This window comes from Rhinatrema bivittatum, chromosome 7 (assembly GCF_901001135.1).
Source record: "Rhinatrema bivittatum chromosome 7, aRhiBiv1.1, whole genome shotgun sequence".
Taxonomy (NCBI): Eukaryota; Metazoa; Chordata; class Amphibia; order Gymnophiona; family Rhinatrematidae; genus Rhinatrema; species Rhinatrema bivittatum.
Window position 1 is genome coordinate 279,364,826 of NC_042621.1, and position 19,378 is coordinate 279,384,203.

Genomic DNA, 19,378 nt, shown 5'->3' on the forward strand with positions numbered 1-19,378 from the left:
GGTGGGGGGATGAAGAAAAGAGGATTTATATTCAGACAACTAACAAGGACTGAATTGCACAGGCTGGGTAAACAAGTGTGGGAGTAGTTTGCTTATTATTGCGGTTACTACCCCTAAACATTTAGCTAGATACTTCACTTAGATGCAGCACCAGCACTGCTATCTATATCGATGGCAGGGGTGGAAGGGAAATAGAACCAAAAGGTTACTTATAAGGGCCAAGAGTAACAGATAAGTGTGAAAGCTTGCTGGGCAGACTGGATGGGCCGTTTGGTCTTCTGCCGTCATCTCTATGTTTGTATTTTTACTTTTCTTGCTTTATTTTTAACTCTTTTGTATTTCTCCAACTCTCCCGCGGACCCGGAAGTGACGTCGCTATATCTCAGGTTTTGCTCCAGAGGACTTCCCTAAGGTCCCCGGAGTGTTGGCAGAGCGTGAGCAGCAATAGAGCGTTGGGAGCTTGCTGGTTCCTTCCCCTCCAGAAGCCGGGCCTGTTGGGAATCATGGCAACGGCGGCCTGCAGCGGCTCTAGGGCTGTCGGCTGATGGAGAAAGTGAAACCACTTACGCAGCAGTTGCTGAAAAAGCAGCATGAGGCTGAAAAACCAATAGCTCTGCACGGAAAACATCCTGACTGTGTCAGCCTGTGAGGAGAGGCACGGGGGAGGGGGGTCTGAATCAAGCAGGCAATCTCTTTATGTCTTTTTCCCCCCCTCCCCCCCACTATTCTAGTAATAACAGGGCGGACTGTGCAAGGGGGGCGGGTAAATCAGGATGCAACGCCCTCCGCCTGGGAGGGGCACGTGACGCGAGTTTTGTAAGTCTATTATGACTTTTGCTCCCTGGTCTTGGAGTCGTGTTGGGAGTGCTTTCTCTAGGGTCATGTTCGCTAAGAGTCTGCGGAAAGGTAGGGACTGGGTCTGGCCTGCAGCGCTGTCAGCGTGTCCGACTGGGGCTCGGTTTCATCCGGCTTTACTCCCAGTGTGCGTGCAGGGTCTGGTTTAGTATTTCCAAGTAGCTCTCTTCAAGAGGGTGCCTTTCCTATATGTGGCATAATTATTATACTTGAATGTATTTTAGGTACAAGTTACGTGCCCCTGGCCTTTCTCCCCCAAAAGAGCTCCTTAAACTTTTGTCGTAGTTTATAACTCTTAACGGGAGCTCTGATGTTAGGTTAGCATGTCACAACAGGAATGTGCCACAGCAGCAAATGTTTATTGACTGTAAACTTAAAGCAGCAATGAAGCCACCGACTTTTAGTTTGGACGTAGTTTGTGTGCCAACCCGACTAATATGAAATAGAAATATAGCAGAAAAGATGAAGTGATCTAATGCCAATATATAGCTACTTTAAAACTCTGTTGCCTTAATGCATGCGTTTGATTAAAAAAGAAATGTAAAAATGTAGGTCAAACATTTATATCCTGCAATTAGTTCATAGGTCAAGGTGGCAAACAAACCCTAATATCATAAAATTATAACAGAACAAACACACACAGAGGGTAATTTTTTCAAAAGTTTATGTATGTAAAAGTAGCATATCCTAGCAGTTTTTAAAACCCATTTATGGGCATGAAACCTTTTCAGAATTGAGCCCTAGGGAGTGAATTTTCAAAAATGTTGTGTGCATAAAAGTAGCAATTTTCAAAATCCATTTGTGTAAATTCTCTTGGAAATTACCTCCAGAGAATAGACACTGTGCCTCAGACATCAGCTGGCATTGCTTATTCATCTAGATAAAAATGAAATGTTCAGTTGCCAAACCAGCAGAAGCTTAAAGAAAAGCTTTCCTAGCATGTAGACAGATAGACTCAGAACCAATGGGTTATGCACCTCTGCCAGCAGATGGAGTGATATCAGGGTGTATAAATACTTCTGCAGTGACATCAGCCTGCCAGTATTCTCAGTCTACAGTAGATGGTGGACGTGCATCTCTCTATGGGGATTGCTTCAGATTCAAGCTGAACAGCCCTAACCTCTTTAGTCTTTCCTCATAGGGTAGCTGTTCCAACCCTTTTATCATTTTAGTTGCCCCTCTCTACCTTCTCCATCTCAACTATATCTATTTTGAGATGCGGTGACCAGAATTGTACACAGTATTCAACGTGCGGTCTCACCATGGAGCGATACAGAGGCATTATGACATTTTCCATTTTATTCACCATTCCCATTCTAACAATTCCCAACATTGTTTGCTTTTTTGACTGCTGCAGCACACTGTACCGATGATTTCAATGTATTATCCATTGTGACGCTTAGATCTCTTTCCTGTGTGGTAGCTCCTAATATGGAACCTAACATTGTGTAACTATAGCATGGGTTATTTTTCCCTATATGCATCACCTTGTACTTATCCACATCAAATTTCAGCTGCTATTTGGATGCCCAATTTTCCAGTCTCACAAGGGCCTCCTGCAATTTATCACAATCTGCTTGTGATTTTACAACTCTGAATAATTTTTGTATTATCTGCAAATTTTATTATTTCACTTGTCTTATTTCTTTCCAGATCATTTATATATTGAAAAGCACCGGTCCTAGTACAGATCCTTGAGGATCTCCACTGTTTACCCTTTTCCACTGAGAAAATTGTCCATTTTAATCCTACTCAGTTTACTATCATTTAACCAGTTTGTAATCCACGAAAGGATATTGCACCTATTCCATGACTTTTTTTACTTTTCTTAGAAGCCCTCATGGTCAACAACAAACCTTTTCCATTGGAAAGAAATCCATAGAACTAGGGGTCAGGATTTGAAACTCCAGGGAGGAAGACTTAGAACCAATATCGGAAAATGTTTATTCATGGAGAGGGTGGTGGATGCCTAGAATGCCTTTTCGGCAGAAGTGGTGAAGACAAACTCTGACGGGTTTCAAAGGGCCATAGGATAAACACTGTGGATCCCTAAAGGCTAGAGCAGGGGTCAGGAACCTATGGCTCGGGAGCCAGATATGGCTCTTTTGATGGCTGCATCTGGCTCGCAGACAAATCTTTAATAAAAAAGTAAAAATCTAACAAAGTCCCCCACCCTCCTGACCCCCCCAAGACCTGCCAAAAGTCCAGCGGAGGTCCAGGAGCGATCTCCTAGACTTGGGCGGTCGGCTGCCAGTAGTCAAAATGGTGCCGACGGCCCTTTGCCCTCACTATGTGTCACTGGGGTCGACCAATGGTGGCGGTAGCCCCTGTGACATAGTAAGGGCAAAGGGCCGTCGGCTGCCAGTAATCAAAATGGTGTCGACGGCCTTTGCCCTTACTATGTCACAGGGGCTACCGCCGCCATTGGTCGACCCCAGTGACATAGTGAGGGCAAAGGGCCGTCGGCGCCATTTTGACTACTGGCAGCCGACAGCCCAAGTCCAGGAGATCGCTCCCGGACCCCCACTGGACCACCAGGGACTTTTGGCAGGTCTTGGGGGGGGTCAGGAGGGTGGGGTTTGTAGTAAATTAATTTTGGAGGTCTTGGGGGCGTCAGGAGGGTGGGGGGTTTTGTTAGATTTTTACTTTTTTATTAAAGATTTGTCTGCGAGCCCTGGACCCCCGCTGGATCACCAGGGACTTTTGGCAGGTCTTGGGGGCGTCAGGAGAGTAGGGGGTTGTAGTAAATTAATTTGGTAGGTCTTGGGAGAGTCAGGAGGGTGGGGGGGGGGGGGGTTGTAGTTAGTATGGCTCTCACGGAATTACATTTTAAAATATGTGGCATTCATGGCTCTCTCAGCCAAAAAGGTTCCCGACCCCTGGGCTAGAGGATGGGAATTAATGAAGAGTAATGTGGGTAGCTTGCTGGAATGGTGGTTACTACCCTTATCCAATAAACCTTCATATGGTTAATACAACGCCAACACTGCTCTGCTTCAATGGCAAGGGGAAATGTGGAAAAGAGGGTTTATATTCAGACAACTAACAAGGACATAGAATTGTACAGTCTGGGAAAACAAATAAGCATGGGGGTAACTTGCTTGATGCGGTGGTTATTACCCTTAACCGGTAAGCTTGATGCTTCAAAAGTGAGGTAACTCAAACATTTCTCTGCTTCAATGTCAGGGAGTGGTGGGAAATTGGAATCACAGTAACCAATAAGGGGCCTGACCTTGGCAGTCTGGGAAACTGATAAGTATGGGAGCTTGCTGGGCATTGTGGATGAGCCGTTTGGTCATTTTCTGCTGTTCTTTGTATGTTTCTATGTTGCAGCTCTTGCCTGTTTCAGAGGCCAGGTTAATGGTGAATCCTTATCTCATCCTGATGTGGCTCGTTTCTTGAAGGGAGTGAATAATCTTCGTCCTCCCTTGTGGTTACTGGTTCCCTTGTGGTGTCTTAACTTGGTGTTGGATTTCTTAGCGGGGTCTATTTCAACTGTTTTGTAGCCTTTCCTTGCGGCTTTGACCTTGAAAACAGTGTTTCTGGTGGCGATGTGTTCTGCACGCCTTGTCTTGCTGGGAGCTGTTTCTTCGTGTGATTCCAGGAGCGAAACAGCTGCATACTGCTCCCTCTTTCTTGCCTAAAGTGGTTTCAGATTTCCTATCGTGTAGCCAGATGGACTCCGGACCAGTGGGTATGTGCTCTTCTGCTAGCAGATGGGAGATTGAGTCAGATTTCAAAACTGATGTCACCCTAGATATACCCCTGCAGTTAGCACGTGGCACATTTAAAACTAATCGGAGAAAGTTCTTTTTTACTCGACGCACAATTAAACTCTGGAATTTGTTGCCAGAGGATGTGGTTAGTGAAGTTAGTATAGCTGTGTTTAAAAAAGGATTAGATAAGTTCTTGGAGAAGTCCATTACCTGCTATTAATTAAGTTGACTTAGAAAATAGCCACTGCTATTACTAGCAATGGTAACATGGAATAGACTTAGTTTTTGGGTACTTGCCAGGTTCTTATGGCCTGGATTGGCCACTGTTGGAAACAGGATGCTGGGCTTGATGGACCCTTGGTCTGACCCAGTATGGCATGTTCTTATGACCTCACTTCCTCAGTATCTCGGTCTCCTAGCAGATGAGGGGACATTCCCACACTAACAAGTGTTAGAAGAATTTTTCAGCACAAGGAAAACTACCTTTAGAGAAGACTAGCCCCGCTCTCCTGTGGTTTTACCTAAAGGTCCCTCCACTGGTTGAGAATTCCTGAGGTGATTTCCATGATCCCTCAGAGATGTGCCTCGGTCCGGTAGCTGGCCCTCCAGCGTGGACTTAGCCGCTGAAGTGGCTGAGAGGCAGCAGGTGCAAGCAGAGCGTGGCGGTGAAGGTACAGCCCTTTCCCCCTGCAGCTGGAGACCGTCCCTGCACTCGGTTGTTAAGTGCCGAGATCAGGTAAGGCAGGAAACTCGAATTGTGGGTAGGGGCACTCCACAGAGTCCTCCCCGGTCTCCAACTTTGGCTTGCCGTACCAACTCAGTTTTCGATCCAGCACAACTGAAAGGAGTGTCACCGGATGAGTTAAGCAGCCTGGAGGGCTAGGCCCTGTTCCATCCTGGTGGGCCAGCCACATGGAGACCCCTGGAGTTGACATGTTGGGAGGAAGGGGGGGGGGGGGCCACAGAGCCATCTTACCCTCTCGACCATTGGTACGCGCACAGAAGGCCGCACCATTTGGGTGCCCAGCTTAGGCAAATGCACAACTAAGCGCATAACTGTGCGCAGTAGGGATGTGCAGAGCAAAATTTTATGTTCATATTTTTTATGTCCGAAAGGGGGTCCCACTTGCGGCCAATATGGACATAAAAAAAATCCAATGAGTTGGGTATATGTACATATGTGCAAAAAAAAAATTTAAACCCCCTCACCCTCCTTAATCCCCCCCCCAGACTTACCACAACTCCCTGGTGATCGAGCGAGGAGGACGTCATTTCTGCAATCCTTGGCGAGAAGCATGTGACGTCGGTGGCACGTCGAGTGACGCGGCGTCACGTGATTCCCGGCGAGTTCGCGCCGGACGGCTCGTTCGGCCCAAAAAGAACTTTTGACCAGCTTGGGGGGGCCTCCTGACCCCCCCAAGCTGGCCAAAAGTTCTTTTTGGGCCGAACGAGCCATCCGGCGCGAACGAGCCGGGAATCACGTGACGCCGACGTCACGTGATTCCCGGCAAGTTCGCGCCGGACGGCTTGTTCGGCCCAAAAAGAACTTTTGGCCAGCTTGGGGGGGCCTTCTGACCCCCTCAAGCTGGCCAAAAGTTCTTTTTGGGCCGAACGAGCCGTCCGGCGCGAACTTGCCGGGAATCACGTGACGTCGCGTCTGAGTGACGCGGCGCCACGTGATTCCCGGCTCGTTCGCGCCGGACGGCTCGTTCGGCCCAAAAAGAACTTTTGGCCAGCTTGGGGGGGCCTCCTGACCCCCCCAAACTGGCCAAAAGTTCTTTTTGGGCTGAACGAGCCGTCCGGCGCGAACGAGCCGGGAATCACGTGACGCCGGCGTCACTCGACGTGCCGCCGACGTCACATGCTTCTCGCCAAGGATTGCAGAAATGGCGTCCTCACTCCTCGCTCCATCACCAGGGAGTTGTGGTAAGTCGGGGGGGGGGGGATTAAGGAGGGTGAGGGGGTTTATATTTTTATTTTGGCTCAACAATCGCGATTTCCCACATATCGAACATATCTATGTTCGATATGTGGGAAATCCGATCGTTAATGTCGAATCAATTTTTTAAGTAAAAAAAAAAATATGAGTTGCGTTTTACTAATGCGGTCAATCCGAATGCACACCCCTAGTGCGCAGCCATGCGCACAACTGAGTGCAGGGCCGTGCGCGCCTAGCTATACGCTTACGCTTCTTGTGTGCACTGAACATAACTGGCTATGGCACTGGTGGCAAAGAAGATTAAAAAGCATTCCTTTTGCCCTGCCTGCCACATCAGAGCAGCACAGCCTGACCTGGAATCTGGACAGTGCCAACTCTATGTAGAAGCACAGGGAGGACTAGATTCCCCCCCAAAAAATTTTCCAAGTCTAGTCCATCCCAGCCAGAGGATGGGTCAGGAACTACTCTATCTGACAGTTCCCCTGAACTTTACGGTTCTGGGATGGCATCCTCCCCGGGAGAGGGAGGATGGGCAATTCCTAACCCAACTCCCCCCGGAACCAACCTGGACGCGGGGTCCTTCTCATGGTTGGAATTTTTCCAGCGACTTCAAGCCTTCGTACAGACACAGTCAGCTCCGGCTGTGCCCCGGGAGCAACCAATGCCGGGAACACCTAACCCTCCCAGTCCCGCTCTGGGGTCTTGGCACATGTCTCGCCTTACCAAGAATTTCCCGGATAGGGATCCAGACATTACATGATGAAGGAAGCACCCTGGAGGAAGGAGAAATCTGCCCTGGCCTGGAGCCATACAGAACCATGCTCTGCTTCTTCCACAGGGATGAATTGCCAGCCTTGGTATTACTGGCCATGAAAACCCTGGGGATTCCGGGTTCGGACCCTGCTGCGGAACCAAAGAGGAACCCTCCACAAGGCCTCCTACTATTTCCCATTGCTGAAAGCCATCCAGGAGCTGATTGGGGTGACCATTCTAGGTCAGAAGTGAATTTTAAAGGAGGTCTGGCATTGGAAGCCTTGTATCTAGAACTAGCAACAAGGAATGCCTGTGCTTTCCGAAAGTAGATGCTATGGTCTGCACCGTCTCAAAGTGAACGACCATCTCTGTTGAGGGAGGGGCTGCACTGAAGGGTGCACAAGACAGGTGATTAGAGTCCATCCTTAAGCAGGCCTTCAGTGCGACAGCAATGACACTACAGATCACTTCCTGCTGCGTGCTGATAACTCGCACCGGCCTGCTCCTCTCGAGAGAGGCGGATAGTTCTGGGAAGCATACTGGAGAAGCGATGGAACCAGCCACAGCCTTCCTAACAGATACAAGCTCGGACCTAGTGCGCAACTCAGCCAGAGGAGTAGCCTTAATAGTGGCAGCCAAAAGACAATTATGGTTGTGGAACTGGTCTGCTGATGCGACCTCCAAGGCGAACCTCACAAGAATGCCTTTTAAGGGATCTCTCCTATTCGGAAGCGAATTAGAGAAGCTAGCCAGTAAGTGGGGCAAGTCTCCAGTACCTAGACTACTGGAAGACAGGGGAAAGAGGTCACAGGGGCAGAGGCTCTCAATGCTTTCAACCTTTACAGAAATTCATCATTCCAGGTACCTTGACACCCCCCCCCCCCCCCAGGAGATCAGTCCTTTCGGAACCGACAAGCCAAGAAAAGAACGGGCCCGGGAACAGACTCAACCCGAGCTCCCCCAATGAGGATGGGCCAACCCATCCACAGGAAGAGGAAATAGGGGGTAGACTCTCCCTCTTCTTTCAACGATGGGTCAGACAAATGGGTACTGAACATCATTCGAGAAAGCTACTCGCTGGAGTTACGCAGTATCCCTCGAGACAGATTTATGATATCACCCTGCCACTCTCACCTGAAGAGACTGGCGATGGAATCCACACTGAGAAGACTACTCAGTCTAAAAGCTATAACCCCAATGCCTACATCACAACAAAATACAAGACATTATTCTATTTTATCGTGCCCAAGAAAGAAGTCATTCCGACCAATACTGAACCTTAAGAATATCAACCGGCATCTGTGGATCCTACACTTCCGCATGAAGACTATCCATTCCGTCATAATGGCAGTACAACCGGGAGAGTTCCTAGCCTACCTCCACATCCCAGTCCATCAGGAACACCAGTGTTTTCTACACTTCACAGTACTGGGTCACCATTTCTAGGCCTGGCAACAGCCCCCAGGACATTCTCAAAAATTATGGAGGTGGTGGCGGCGGCAACACTGAGAAAGGAAGGGATCTTGGTACACCCTTACCTGGATGACTGACTGATCTGGGCGAAGTCTCAGGAGGAGAGCCTTCAGGCGACCAGAAGAGTCAGAAACCTCCTTCTGGAACTAGGTTGGGTCGTGAACACAGACAAGAGCTGTCTGCAGCCCTTTCAGTCTCTGGAATACCTGGGGATTCGATTCCACACCAAACAGAACAAGGTCTTTCTCCCTCCCCCAAGGAGGATGGAATTGATGGCGCAAGTACACCGATTGACGAACACTACGCGCCCCAAGGTATGGGACTACCTTCATGTCCTCTGTCTCATGGCATCAACTCTGGAAGTACTACCATGGGCAAGGGTTCACATGTGGCCACTCCAATGCTCCTTACTGCCGTGCTGGAACCCACTCAAGACTACTTGATTCGCTTCTATCTTCCAGCGGAAGTATGCTATCAACTGCAGTGGTGCTAAAGGAAAACCACCTAAGCAGAGGCATAAGCCTATTCCTACCGAATTGGATCATGCTCACCACAGACGTGAGCATCTGAGGATGGGGAACCCACTACCAGGAGCTAACAGCCCAAGGGCAGTGGACCAAAGAAGAGGTGGAATGGAACCTAAACCGCCTGGAAGCTCGAGCAGTCAGACTGGCGTGCCTACAGTTCAGCCACAAGCTCCAAGGGCAAGTGATTTGTGTGATGTCTGACAATGCAACAACAGTTGCCTACATCAACTGCCAGGGAAGAACCAGGAGCCAGCAAGTGTCTCTAGAGAGAGACCCACTCCTGACATGGGCAGAGATAAACCTTCAAGGGATATCGGCCTCACATTGTCTTTCCCTGCAATATGCATCAGTGGACTTTCTCAGCAGAGAAAGCTTGGATCCCGGAGAGTGGGCACTGTCGACCAGAGGCTTCCAACTGATAGATCGCTGGGGGACTCCTGGCCATGGACCTACTGGGACCTCAATGCCCAAGTCCTCTGGTACTTCAGCCACAGACGAGAAAAGCAATCCCAAGGGATCGATGCCCTCTAACAAACCTGGTCATAGGAGGACTTACTGTACGCCTTCCCCCATGGCCCCTACTGGGCAGAATCATCCGCAAGGTAGAACACCACAGAGGACTAGTCCTATTAATGGCCCTGGACTGGCCCAGACGTCTGTGATACACAGACACGCAAAGACTCCTGCAGGGAGTCCTCTGCGTCTTCCTCTACACAGGGACCTGCTCCAACAGGGCCTGATCCTTCACAAAGATCCGTGTCTATTCTCTCTTATGGTCTGGCCCTTGAGAGGATTCACCTGAAGAAGCGTGGTTACTTGAAGGCGGTGATTTCCACCCTCCTCCACGCACGGAAGTTCTCTATGGATCTGGAGAATATTCAAAGCGAGGTGCGATGAACGCGGGGGAACCATTTTGTGATGGCATGAAGAAAGGGTTGTTTCTCAGCTCCCTCAAGGTTCAGGTACGAGCCCTCTCCTGCTTCAGAACAGAGATACACGGAACCCGCCTGTCAGCACACCCAGACCGGGCCCCTTCCTAAAAAGGGTTAAACAACTTCGACCACCCCTAAAGTGTCTGGTATCCCTCTGGAATCTCAATCTGGTATTGGATTTCTTGGCAGGAGCTTCCTTCAAACCAATGTGCAGTCTGTCTCCTTTTTTCTTTTTCAAAATTTTTGTCAGGAAGACGATACACACTCATGGGATCCAGGATAACACAGTACATATAATAAACAGTGTACAATATGAGCTTGCACAAGAATTAACAATACAAGTGATCTCACTGTAATTGTATTCCCAGTTTTCGTTTTTATTCCCTACATCCGCCCCCCCCCCCCCCTTCTGCGCCTCATAAGCAAATCCAGTCACACCACATACAAACCCCCCCCCCCCCCCCCCCCCCCCCCCGGGTCGATCCCCACCTCTGAACATCAGATAAGACCATATTGGCTTATAGCCGTTATTACTGAGCTCTGTCTTATCTGGCTTCATCTTGCCAATGCTAAAGTCCATGTATTCCATCTGTAATAAGGAGGCCATCCTGCCAAACCAGGCTTCAACTGAAGGCTGTGCCAGCGGATCAGTCCAGATAGCCAATATGGTGCGGCATGCCACCAGAACAGCTAGGCGCTCAAATCTTGCTCTGGAGTGTGTATGGGGAACCTGGCCTGCTTGCTGATGGGCCACTAAAAGGTGACCCGTGACAGAGATAACGTGCCCAGTGCTTTTATTAATCACATCGATAACTGACCTCCAAAAGGGTTCCACTCATGGGCACGCCAGCAAGCGGCGATATAGATGGCCCTCTGCAACACCACACTTGCCACAAAGTGGAGATTGAGTTAGCTTCATTTGATATCTACGAACATCATCGCAGTAGATACAGTGAAGGATTTTCATTGGACCTCGCAAAGACCCACATCTGGCAACAACTGGTAGAGAGCCTTGAAGCAACGCGTCATATAGTCCGGAGCAAATGGCAAGTCCAGCGGGTCGCAAGACGCATTCGTTCAGCTTGCCCGAGGGATTGACCCAGTAATTGTTAGCTAGGCAGGCAGTGTCAAAGACCTTAGTAGCGAAAGTAGTTTCTGCTGCCAGCTCCTCCGCAGACGAGAAGAAAGACTTGATGTAGTGGCAGGCCTTCAGATATGCATAAAATTGCTTGGGAGGTAGCTGAAACGTGCGAGCTAGAGTAGCAAAATCGTGAATTGCATGGGATTCTGGATCTAGCAAGTGAAACACATATACTACCCCATTATCGGCCCTAGCCTGGAAGACAGCCTTACTGTCCCGCCCCGGCACAAAACTCGCATTCCCCAAAAAGGGCATGAAGAGGGAGGCTATTCCCCGCAGTCCCCATAGTATCTGCAACCACCTCCAGGCTCGAATACAGGGATGCAACAATACTCTGGGGTAAGCCAGGTTACACCTCATCCCCGGGCGCAGCTGAATGATACTTAAAGGGGAGCCAGGATTAGTCATCTTATTTAACATCCCTTGTGCACAATAACTGTAGGTTCCCGTGATCCATTCGCCCACATAACGTAGCTGACATGCCACATTATATAGTCGAAAGTCCTGTAGATTTAGCCCTCCCTGCTCCCGAGAGCGCTCTAAGACTGTGTATGCCGAATGGGCCCATTTCCCCCTCCAGAGGAACCTTTGTAAACTAGCACGCAGTTGCCAAAGGTCTCCAGCCTTCAGCCAGCAAGGAATCATGTGTAACAAGTATAGTTGCTGGGGCACGATCACCATTTTAATGAGAACATATAGAAAGGCATGGTTTAATGGAACAAAGCCAGCATGGTTTTACCCAAATCTGCTTCACTTTTTTGAAGGAGTTAATAAACATGTGGATAAAGGTGAACCGGTAGATATAGTATACTTGGATTTTCAGAAGGCGTTTGACAAAGTTCCTCATGAGAGGCTTCTAGGAAAAGTAAAAAGTCATGGGATAGGTGGCGATGTCCTTTCGTGGATTGCAAACTGGCTAAAAGACAGGAAACAGAGAGTAGGATTAAATGGGCAATTTTCTCAGTGGAAGGGAGTGGACAGTGGAGTGCCTCAGGGATCTGTATTGGGACCCTTACTGTTCAATATATTTATAAATGATCTGGAAAGAAATACGACGAGTGAGATAATCAAACTTGCAGATGACACAAAATTGTTCAGAGTAGTTAAATCACAAGCAGATTGTGATAAATTGCAGGAAGACCTTGTGAGACTGGAAAATTGGGCATCCAAATGGCAGATGAAATTTAATGTGGATAAGTGCAAGGTGATGCATATAGGGAAAAATAACCCATGCTATAATTACACGATGTTGGGTTCCATATTAGGTGCTACAACCCAAGAAAGAGATCTAGGTGTCATAGTGGATAACACATTGAAATCGTCGGTTCAGTGTGCTGCGGCAGTCAAAAAAGCAAACAGAATGTTGGGAATTATTAGAAAAGGAATGATGAATAAAACTGAAAATGTCATAATGCCTCTGTATCGCTCCATGGTGAGACCGCACCTTGAATACTGTGTACAATTCTGGTCGCCGCATCTCAAAAAAGATATAATTGCGATGGAGAAGGTACAGAGAAGGGCTACCAAAATGATAAGGGGAATGGAACAACTCCCCTATGAGGAAAGACTAAAGAGGTTAGGACTTTTCAGCTTGGAGAAGAGACGACTGAGGAGGGATATGATAGAGGTGTTTAAAATCATGAGAGGTCTAGAACGGGTAGATGTGAATCTGTTATTTACTCTTTCGGATAGTAGAAAGACTAGGGGACACTCCATGAAGTTAGCATGGGGCACATTTAAAACTAATCGGAGAAAGTTCTTTTTTACTCAACGCACAATTAAACTCTGGAATTTGTTGCCAGAGAATGTGGTTCGTGCAGTTAGTATAGCTGTGTTTAAAAAAGGATTGGATAAGTTCTTGGAGGAGAAGTCCATTACCTGCTATTAAGTTCACTTAGAGAATAGCCACTGCCATTAGCAATGGTTACATGGAATAGACTTAGTTTTTGGGTACTTGCCAGGTTCTTATGGCCTGGATTGGCCACTGTTGGAAACAGGATGCTGGGCTTGATGGACCCTTGGTCTGACCCAGTATGGCATTTTCTTATGTTCTTATGTACCAAACAGGGACAGTGGCAAAGGGTTCCATATCTGCAGCTGTTCCCGAAGTTTAAGACGACATGGGGTAATATTCAGCTCATACAACCGCTCCAATTGCTGGGCACCCAGACTCCCAAATACTTTCTTGCCGGGGGCCCACTGAAAGGGAAAAGGGCCATCCCAAGAGTCCAGCAGGTGGGCGTTTTAAGGCCAAAGCCTACCATTTTCCATAATTGATTTTTAGCCCTGCCACCAGTTGGAACCGATCAAAAAGGGTAATAATAATAGGTACACTGGTCCATGGTTTCCCCACAAACAAAAGAACATAGTCAGCAAACAAAGCTGTCTTTAAAGGATGGCCATCTACACTACACTAATCCCAGTGAATCCCGGGTCGCTCTGAAGTCAGATAGCCAAGGGTTCCAAAGCCAACACAAATAACTGGGAGAGGGGGCAGCCCTGCCGGACCCCACAGTACAAAGAGAAAGGTTCTGTGGGTGCCCAGTTAAGCAAAATAGAGACACTAGGGTTACTATAAAGAACCTCCAGCCACTGAAGGAAAGCCCCTGAAAATCCATAGTGCCTCATGGCCCAAAACAATACTCCAATGATAAGGAGTCAAATGCATTTTCCACATCCAGGTTCAGGACCAAGGCCTCCACTGTCTATTGGTAGCTTAGGACCGCCAACAGCCGATGTATGTTTCGTACCCCCTGTCTCCCCTTCACAAAACCCGTCTGATCATTTTGGGTAAGAACATAAGAAATTGCCATGTTGGGTCAGACCAAGGGTCCATCAAGCCCAGCATCCTGTTTCCAACAGAGGCCAAAAACCAGGCCACAAGAACCTGGCAATTACCCAAACACTAAGAAGAACCCATGCTACTGATGCAATTAATAGCAGTGGCTATTCCCTAAGTATAATTGATTAATAGCCATTAATGGACTTCTCCTCCAAGAACCCATCCAAACCTTTTTTTAACCCAGCTACACTAACTGCACTAACTACCTTCTCTGGCAACAAATTCCAGAGCTTTATTGTGCGTTGAGTGAAAAAGAGAATTTTCTCCGATTAGTCCCAAATGTGTTACTTGCCAACCTCATGGAATGCCCCCCAGTCCCTCCACCATTCAAAATGGCAAACAACCGAGTCACATCTACTCGTTCAAGACCTCTCACGATCCCAAAGACCTCTATCGCATCCCCCCCCTCAGCCGTCTCCTCTCCAAGCCAAACAGCCCCATCCTCTTCAGCCCCTCCCCATAGGGGAGCTGCTCCATCCCCCCCACCATCCTGGTTGCCCTTCTCTGTACCTTCTCCATCGCAACCACATCTTTTCTGAGATGCGGCGACCAGAACTGCACACAGCAACCAAGGCGCGGTCCCACCATGGAGCGACACAGAGGCATTACGACATCCTCCCTTCCATTAACCATTCCCTTCTAACAATTCCCAACATTCTATCTGCTTTCTTGACTGCTGCAGCACACCGAGCCGACGATTCCAAAGTATCATCCACTATGATGCCTAGATCTTCCTCCTGGGTGGTAGCTCCCAACATGGAACCCAACATCGTGCAACTACAGCAAGGGTTATCTTTCCCTATGTGCATCACCCTGCACTTGTCCACACCAAACTTCATCTGCCATTTGGATGCCCAATCCCCCAGTCCCGCAAGGTCCTCCTGTAAAGGAGGGGTAAAACTCAGTTTAGCCGGGCCGCAAGGACAGCTGCCAGATTTTTTTACATCAACATTTAGCAGGGAAATGGACCTATACGAGCCCACTTCCAGGGGGGTCTTTCCTCGGTTGAGGGAGAACAATAACGGATCAGTTAGAAACCTCAGCAATACGATTATTGAGCAAAAGTTTGGAGTAATATTTCTGCAATGGGGACAAGACGGTGTACTTCAATATCTTGTAAAATTCAGAGCCCAGCCCATCCTGACCCGCTGCTTTACCTAATTTAAGCTTCTGGATTACTGAGTAGATTTCTCTGTCGGTGACGGGACTATTAAGTACGGTGGCCTGTTCCACAGTTAATGAGGGCCATGGGATCACTCGAAAAAGGGACTCAGCCGCATCTGCATCCATAGGCTTAGGGCCATATAAGGACACATAATATTCCCAAAATCTACATGCAATGGCTATGGGCTTACTCAGGTGGACCCCCTTACTATCCCGGATCCCCGTCGCAGATGCCCGTTGGCCTCTAGGCCTAATAAGGTGGGTCATCAACCTGCTGGCCCTATTTCCTTGCTTATATAGGTGGTACTGGTAATAGCCGAGCGATTTAGATGCCCTCTGGTGGAGCAGACCATTAAGGGCTTCCCAAGCCCTATCTATAGCTGCCTTAGACTCACTCGTCAGCGTGGCCATGTGTTGTTGCCGAGCATTTTTAAGAACAGCAGTTACTCTCAAGATTTCTGCATTACATTTTTTATTGGCCTTAGCCACATATGCTATTGTGGCACCCCGCATCACAGCCTTTCCGGCCTCCTACACAGTCGCTGCGTTCATATCAGGGGTGGCATTGTGTTTTAGGTATTCCATCCAACAACCTTGTAAATAGGTAAGAACTAATTTTCCTTTACTTGAGTTCAGTATTTCCTGTTGGTTGAGTACAGTAATGGTTGACTGTTTATAATCAAATATTTTCCTGGTCCGTTCACAGTTGCTTTTGAAGAGAATACTGATGGGCTGATGTTGCTGTAAGAGTATATATACTGTGATGTCAGCTTGCTCTGTCTCCATCTGCTGACAGAGGTGCATAATCCACTGATCCTGAATCCATCTGTGTGAATTAATGAAAAGGAAATTCAGGTAAGTAGTAATTTCTTATTTTATTTCATTTTTAAATGAGATATGGGAGAGTACAGACCTAAAATGCTCATGTTGTCCTTCTCAGGGAGTGCTGCACCAGGCCCGGTTCCTGAAGGATTGATTCGTTTCTACAGTATGAGATTCTGTCCCTTTGCACACAGAACGCATCTTATCTTGGAAGCCAAAGGAATCAAGTAAGAGAAATAAAAATCTGAAGCTTTTCAGCAATATTGTAGTGCTTCAAAATAGAAAGCTGAGCAATGCTGAGGCTGTGCACTATACAACTTAGTGTTCTTTACCTTAAAAAATATTGCTCCTGTAAGCAGCAATGGAATTTTAGTGGAACTTGATCTGTTTCCGAACTAACTTTAGTATGAGTTCTTGGGAAGATGCTTTGACACTTTTCAGTAAGTATCTTATGAGGACTGGGTTTTGATGCAACTTCAATAGGGTAAAGTATGTGATGTCATCTTGGATTTGACATTCCCATAACATCACTCTTAGACTTATAGTTTAAGGCACATATTTTTGTTCCGACATCTTAAGGAGATGTTTGAAACATCCTTTATGGTTTCATATGCATTGGTTTGTCTTCACATTTAGTATCCGTTTTAGTAATGGACTGTGCGGTGGGGTAATACTATTTTCTTTTTTCTTTTAGTTGTTCTCGGTTTTGAGTGACATGGAATACATATAGAAAAAAACAGCAGAGAAGAGCATAGGGTCCATCTAGTGTTTTAATCCACACAACTATTCAGCTGTACAATTCCTACTACCCAGAGATCTCCTGTGCTTGTCCAATGCTTTCTTGATTTCACATAACTGTCCTCACCACCTCCACTTGGAGGTGGTTTATGCGTCCATCACTCTTTAAAGAAAATACTTCTTAGATTACTCCTTAGTCTACCTCTCTTCACCCACATCCCAAGACCCCTTGTTCTAGAATCTCCTTTTTGTTGAAAGAAACCCACTTCCTGCATATTGATACCTGTGATATCTTTAAATGTCTCTCTCATATATTCCCTTCCTTGTCTTCCTCTGAGGTATACATGTTTAGATTTAAGTCTGTTCCTTTTGTCCGAGTTCAAACGGAACATTTCTTTAAATGACTACAAATTGCAATTCTACTTCTGTAGTTTATGTATTAGTGTTCTTGTAATTTAATCTATGTGGGACGTACGAAGAGGAAAATTTGGACACGACTTTTAGAACATAAAAGTTGTATTAAGACATCGAAATTAACAGTCCCGATTGTAGCACACTGCTTGGATAAAACACATCAGTTTAGAGAGTTAAAATGAACAATTTTGGAAGTTGTCACCATTTCAGTGCCGGGGGGGGGGGGGGGGGGGTGACCTTCAATTAAGGTAAAATCGACATGAGCAGTGTTGGATTTTCAAACTAGATGCAGTGAAACCTAAAGGACTAAATGAGGTGATCAACTGGTATTCTTTGATTTGACAACATCAGTCTGATATAAGCCTTAGGATTTTTCAGAAAAATTGAAGATCCCTGGTGTGGCTCCTATAAGAGATGTGCTATAAGATTGTTGGGATCCATGGGCCAACATTTGAATTCGAAACTGACCATTTTTTTGGTTTTATAACTTGTAATTTTACTTTCATCATTAATGTACTGCAGTGTTCGAATTGATGTGGGATGGATAAAAAAGAAAATTTGGATATAAAGTTTTAGATTAGAAAAGATGGATTGACAGCTTTGATTGCATGCCTTCTGAATAATATGTATCACTTTAAAGAACTGGAAAGAACCTTTTTGAAGTCTGTTTCCCCTCTAAGGAGAGGGTGTGATATTTAATTATTAAATCGTTTGTGAACAGTGTTGGATTTTCTAATGAGATGTTTGGAAGGATTGAAGGAAGTGATTAACAGACAGCTTTTGATTTGACATCAGTTGTTAAATATAAAGCTTAAAGAGGTGTTGAATTGAAAACCTTTTGAGCTATGTGCTGGCTGACGTCATTTCCTCTGATGCCGGACGCCATGTTTACCTAAAGAAGTGTTTAAATGTGGAAATTTTGCTGATAGTAACCGTAGCAGTTCTGTAGAGGTAAAAGATGAGAAGATGCTGTAAGATATAGCAAGACCCCCTGATGCAGATGTGATATCGAAACATGGATCCATGTCGGGGCAACAGTCTACAGTGTTAAGTTCTGTTTGTGAATTTTATGCTCTCTAAAATAATCTTTTGATAAAGACTGCTCAATTGGGGACCTTTAATAGATTGAGTTCTAGAAATGAAAAGACATTTGAAAATGAACATTTTTTTTAACATAAAATAAAACAAAGTTGGACCTGAGGTAAAAAGCAGTTTGTTAATGTTACACACTGGATACTTAGAGGTCCTACAAAAGAAAAGAAAAAATACTTAAAAATAATGCTGGGTGACTAATGTGAAAATGTTTTGGATCCTTTTGTCTTTACAACAGACTATAGACCATTTTAGTAACCACCCTCTGGTGGACAGACTCCAACTAGTTCATATCCTTTTGCAGATGCGGTCTCCAGAACTGTACACAGATTCCAAATGAGGTCACACCAGGATTTTGTACAGGATAATATCCACACCTGCTTGACCATTCATCGCCCAGTTTTTTCTGGCTTTTGCCACCACCTTAAGATCATCAGATAGGATCATGTTCTTGATTCATTCATAGAAGAATTTCACCTTTGTACTGTACCATTCTTTCAAATGTTTGCAGCCCAAATGCAAAGCCCTGTATTTTTAGAATTAAATTTTAGCTGCCACTCTAGATTACTCCTCCTTCTTCAGTTTTGCTAGATGATTTTGACACTTTGGTGGCTGCCTAACCTTTTGCAGTTTTAATTCCTTTTGCCAAAAGGAATAGAGAACAAAACTGAGAATGTCCTAATGCCCTTGTAGAGATCCATGGTGCAACTGCACCTTGAGTACTATGTGTAGATCTGGTTGCCTCATATCAAGGCACTGTGGACACAGAAAAGGTACAGAGAAGGGCAACAAATAATGTGGATAGAAAAGTTCCCACTCAAGCCAATCCAATAAATCTGCGTGGAAAACGGGCACTCAGTTTTGAGCGCCCACTTTGCTAATGCACTCCCAGCCACATCTCCTGGGCCCACGATTAAATATTTAAATGAGGGGTCACGCTAAAAAGGAGGTGCATTGAGAAATGTGCTCC

At 46.5% G+C, this 19,378-nt stretch overlaps 1 protein-coding gene across 4 annotated transcripts in view; it reads left to right on the plus strand.

Annotated features, from left to right (window-relative positions):
• The first annotated feature begins 439 nt into the window (after positions 1-439).
• LOC115095953 (glutathione S-transferase omega-1-like) overlaps positions 440-19,378 on the plus strand; it is a 41,147-nt gene continuing 22,208 nt past the window's right edge. The window contains exons 1-2 of one of the 4 annotated variants that reach the window (XM_029610333.1): positions 440-645; positions 16,283-16,391. In XM_029610333.1, coding sequence (XP_029466193.1) covers positions 16,333-16,391 — 59 coding nt within the window. In that variant the 5' untranslated portion in view covers positions 440-645; positions 16,283-16,332. Of the gene's footprint in view, positions 646-751; positions 907-16,282; positions 16,392-19,378 lie in introns of those variants that run through there. The other 3 variants (XM_029610335.1, XM_029610332.1, XM_029610334.1) reach the window with 3 other exon arrangements.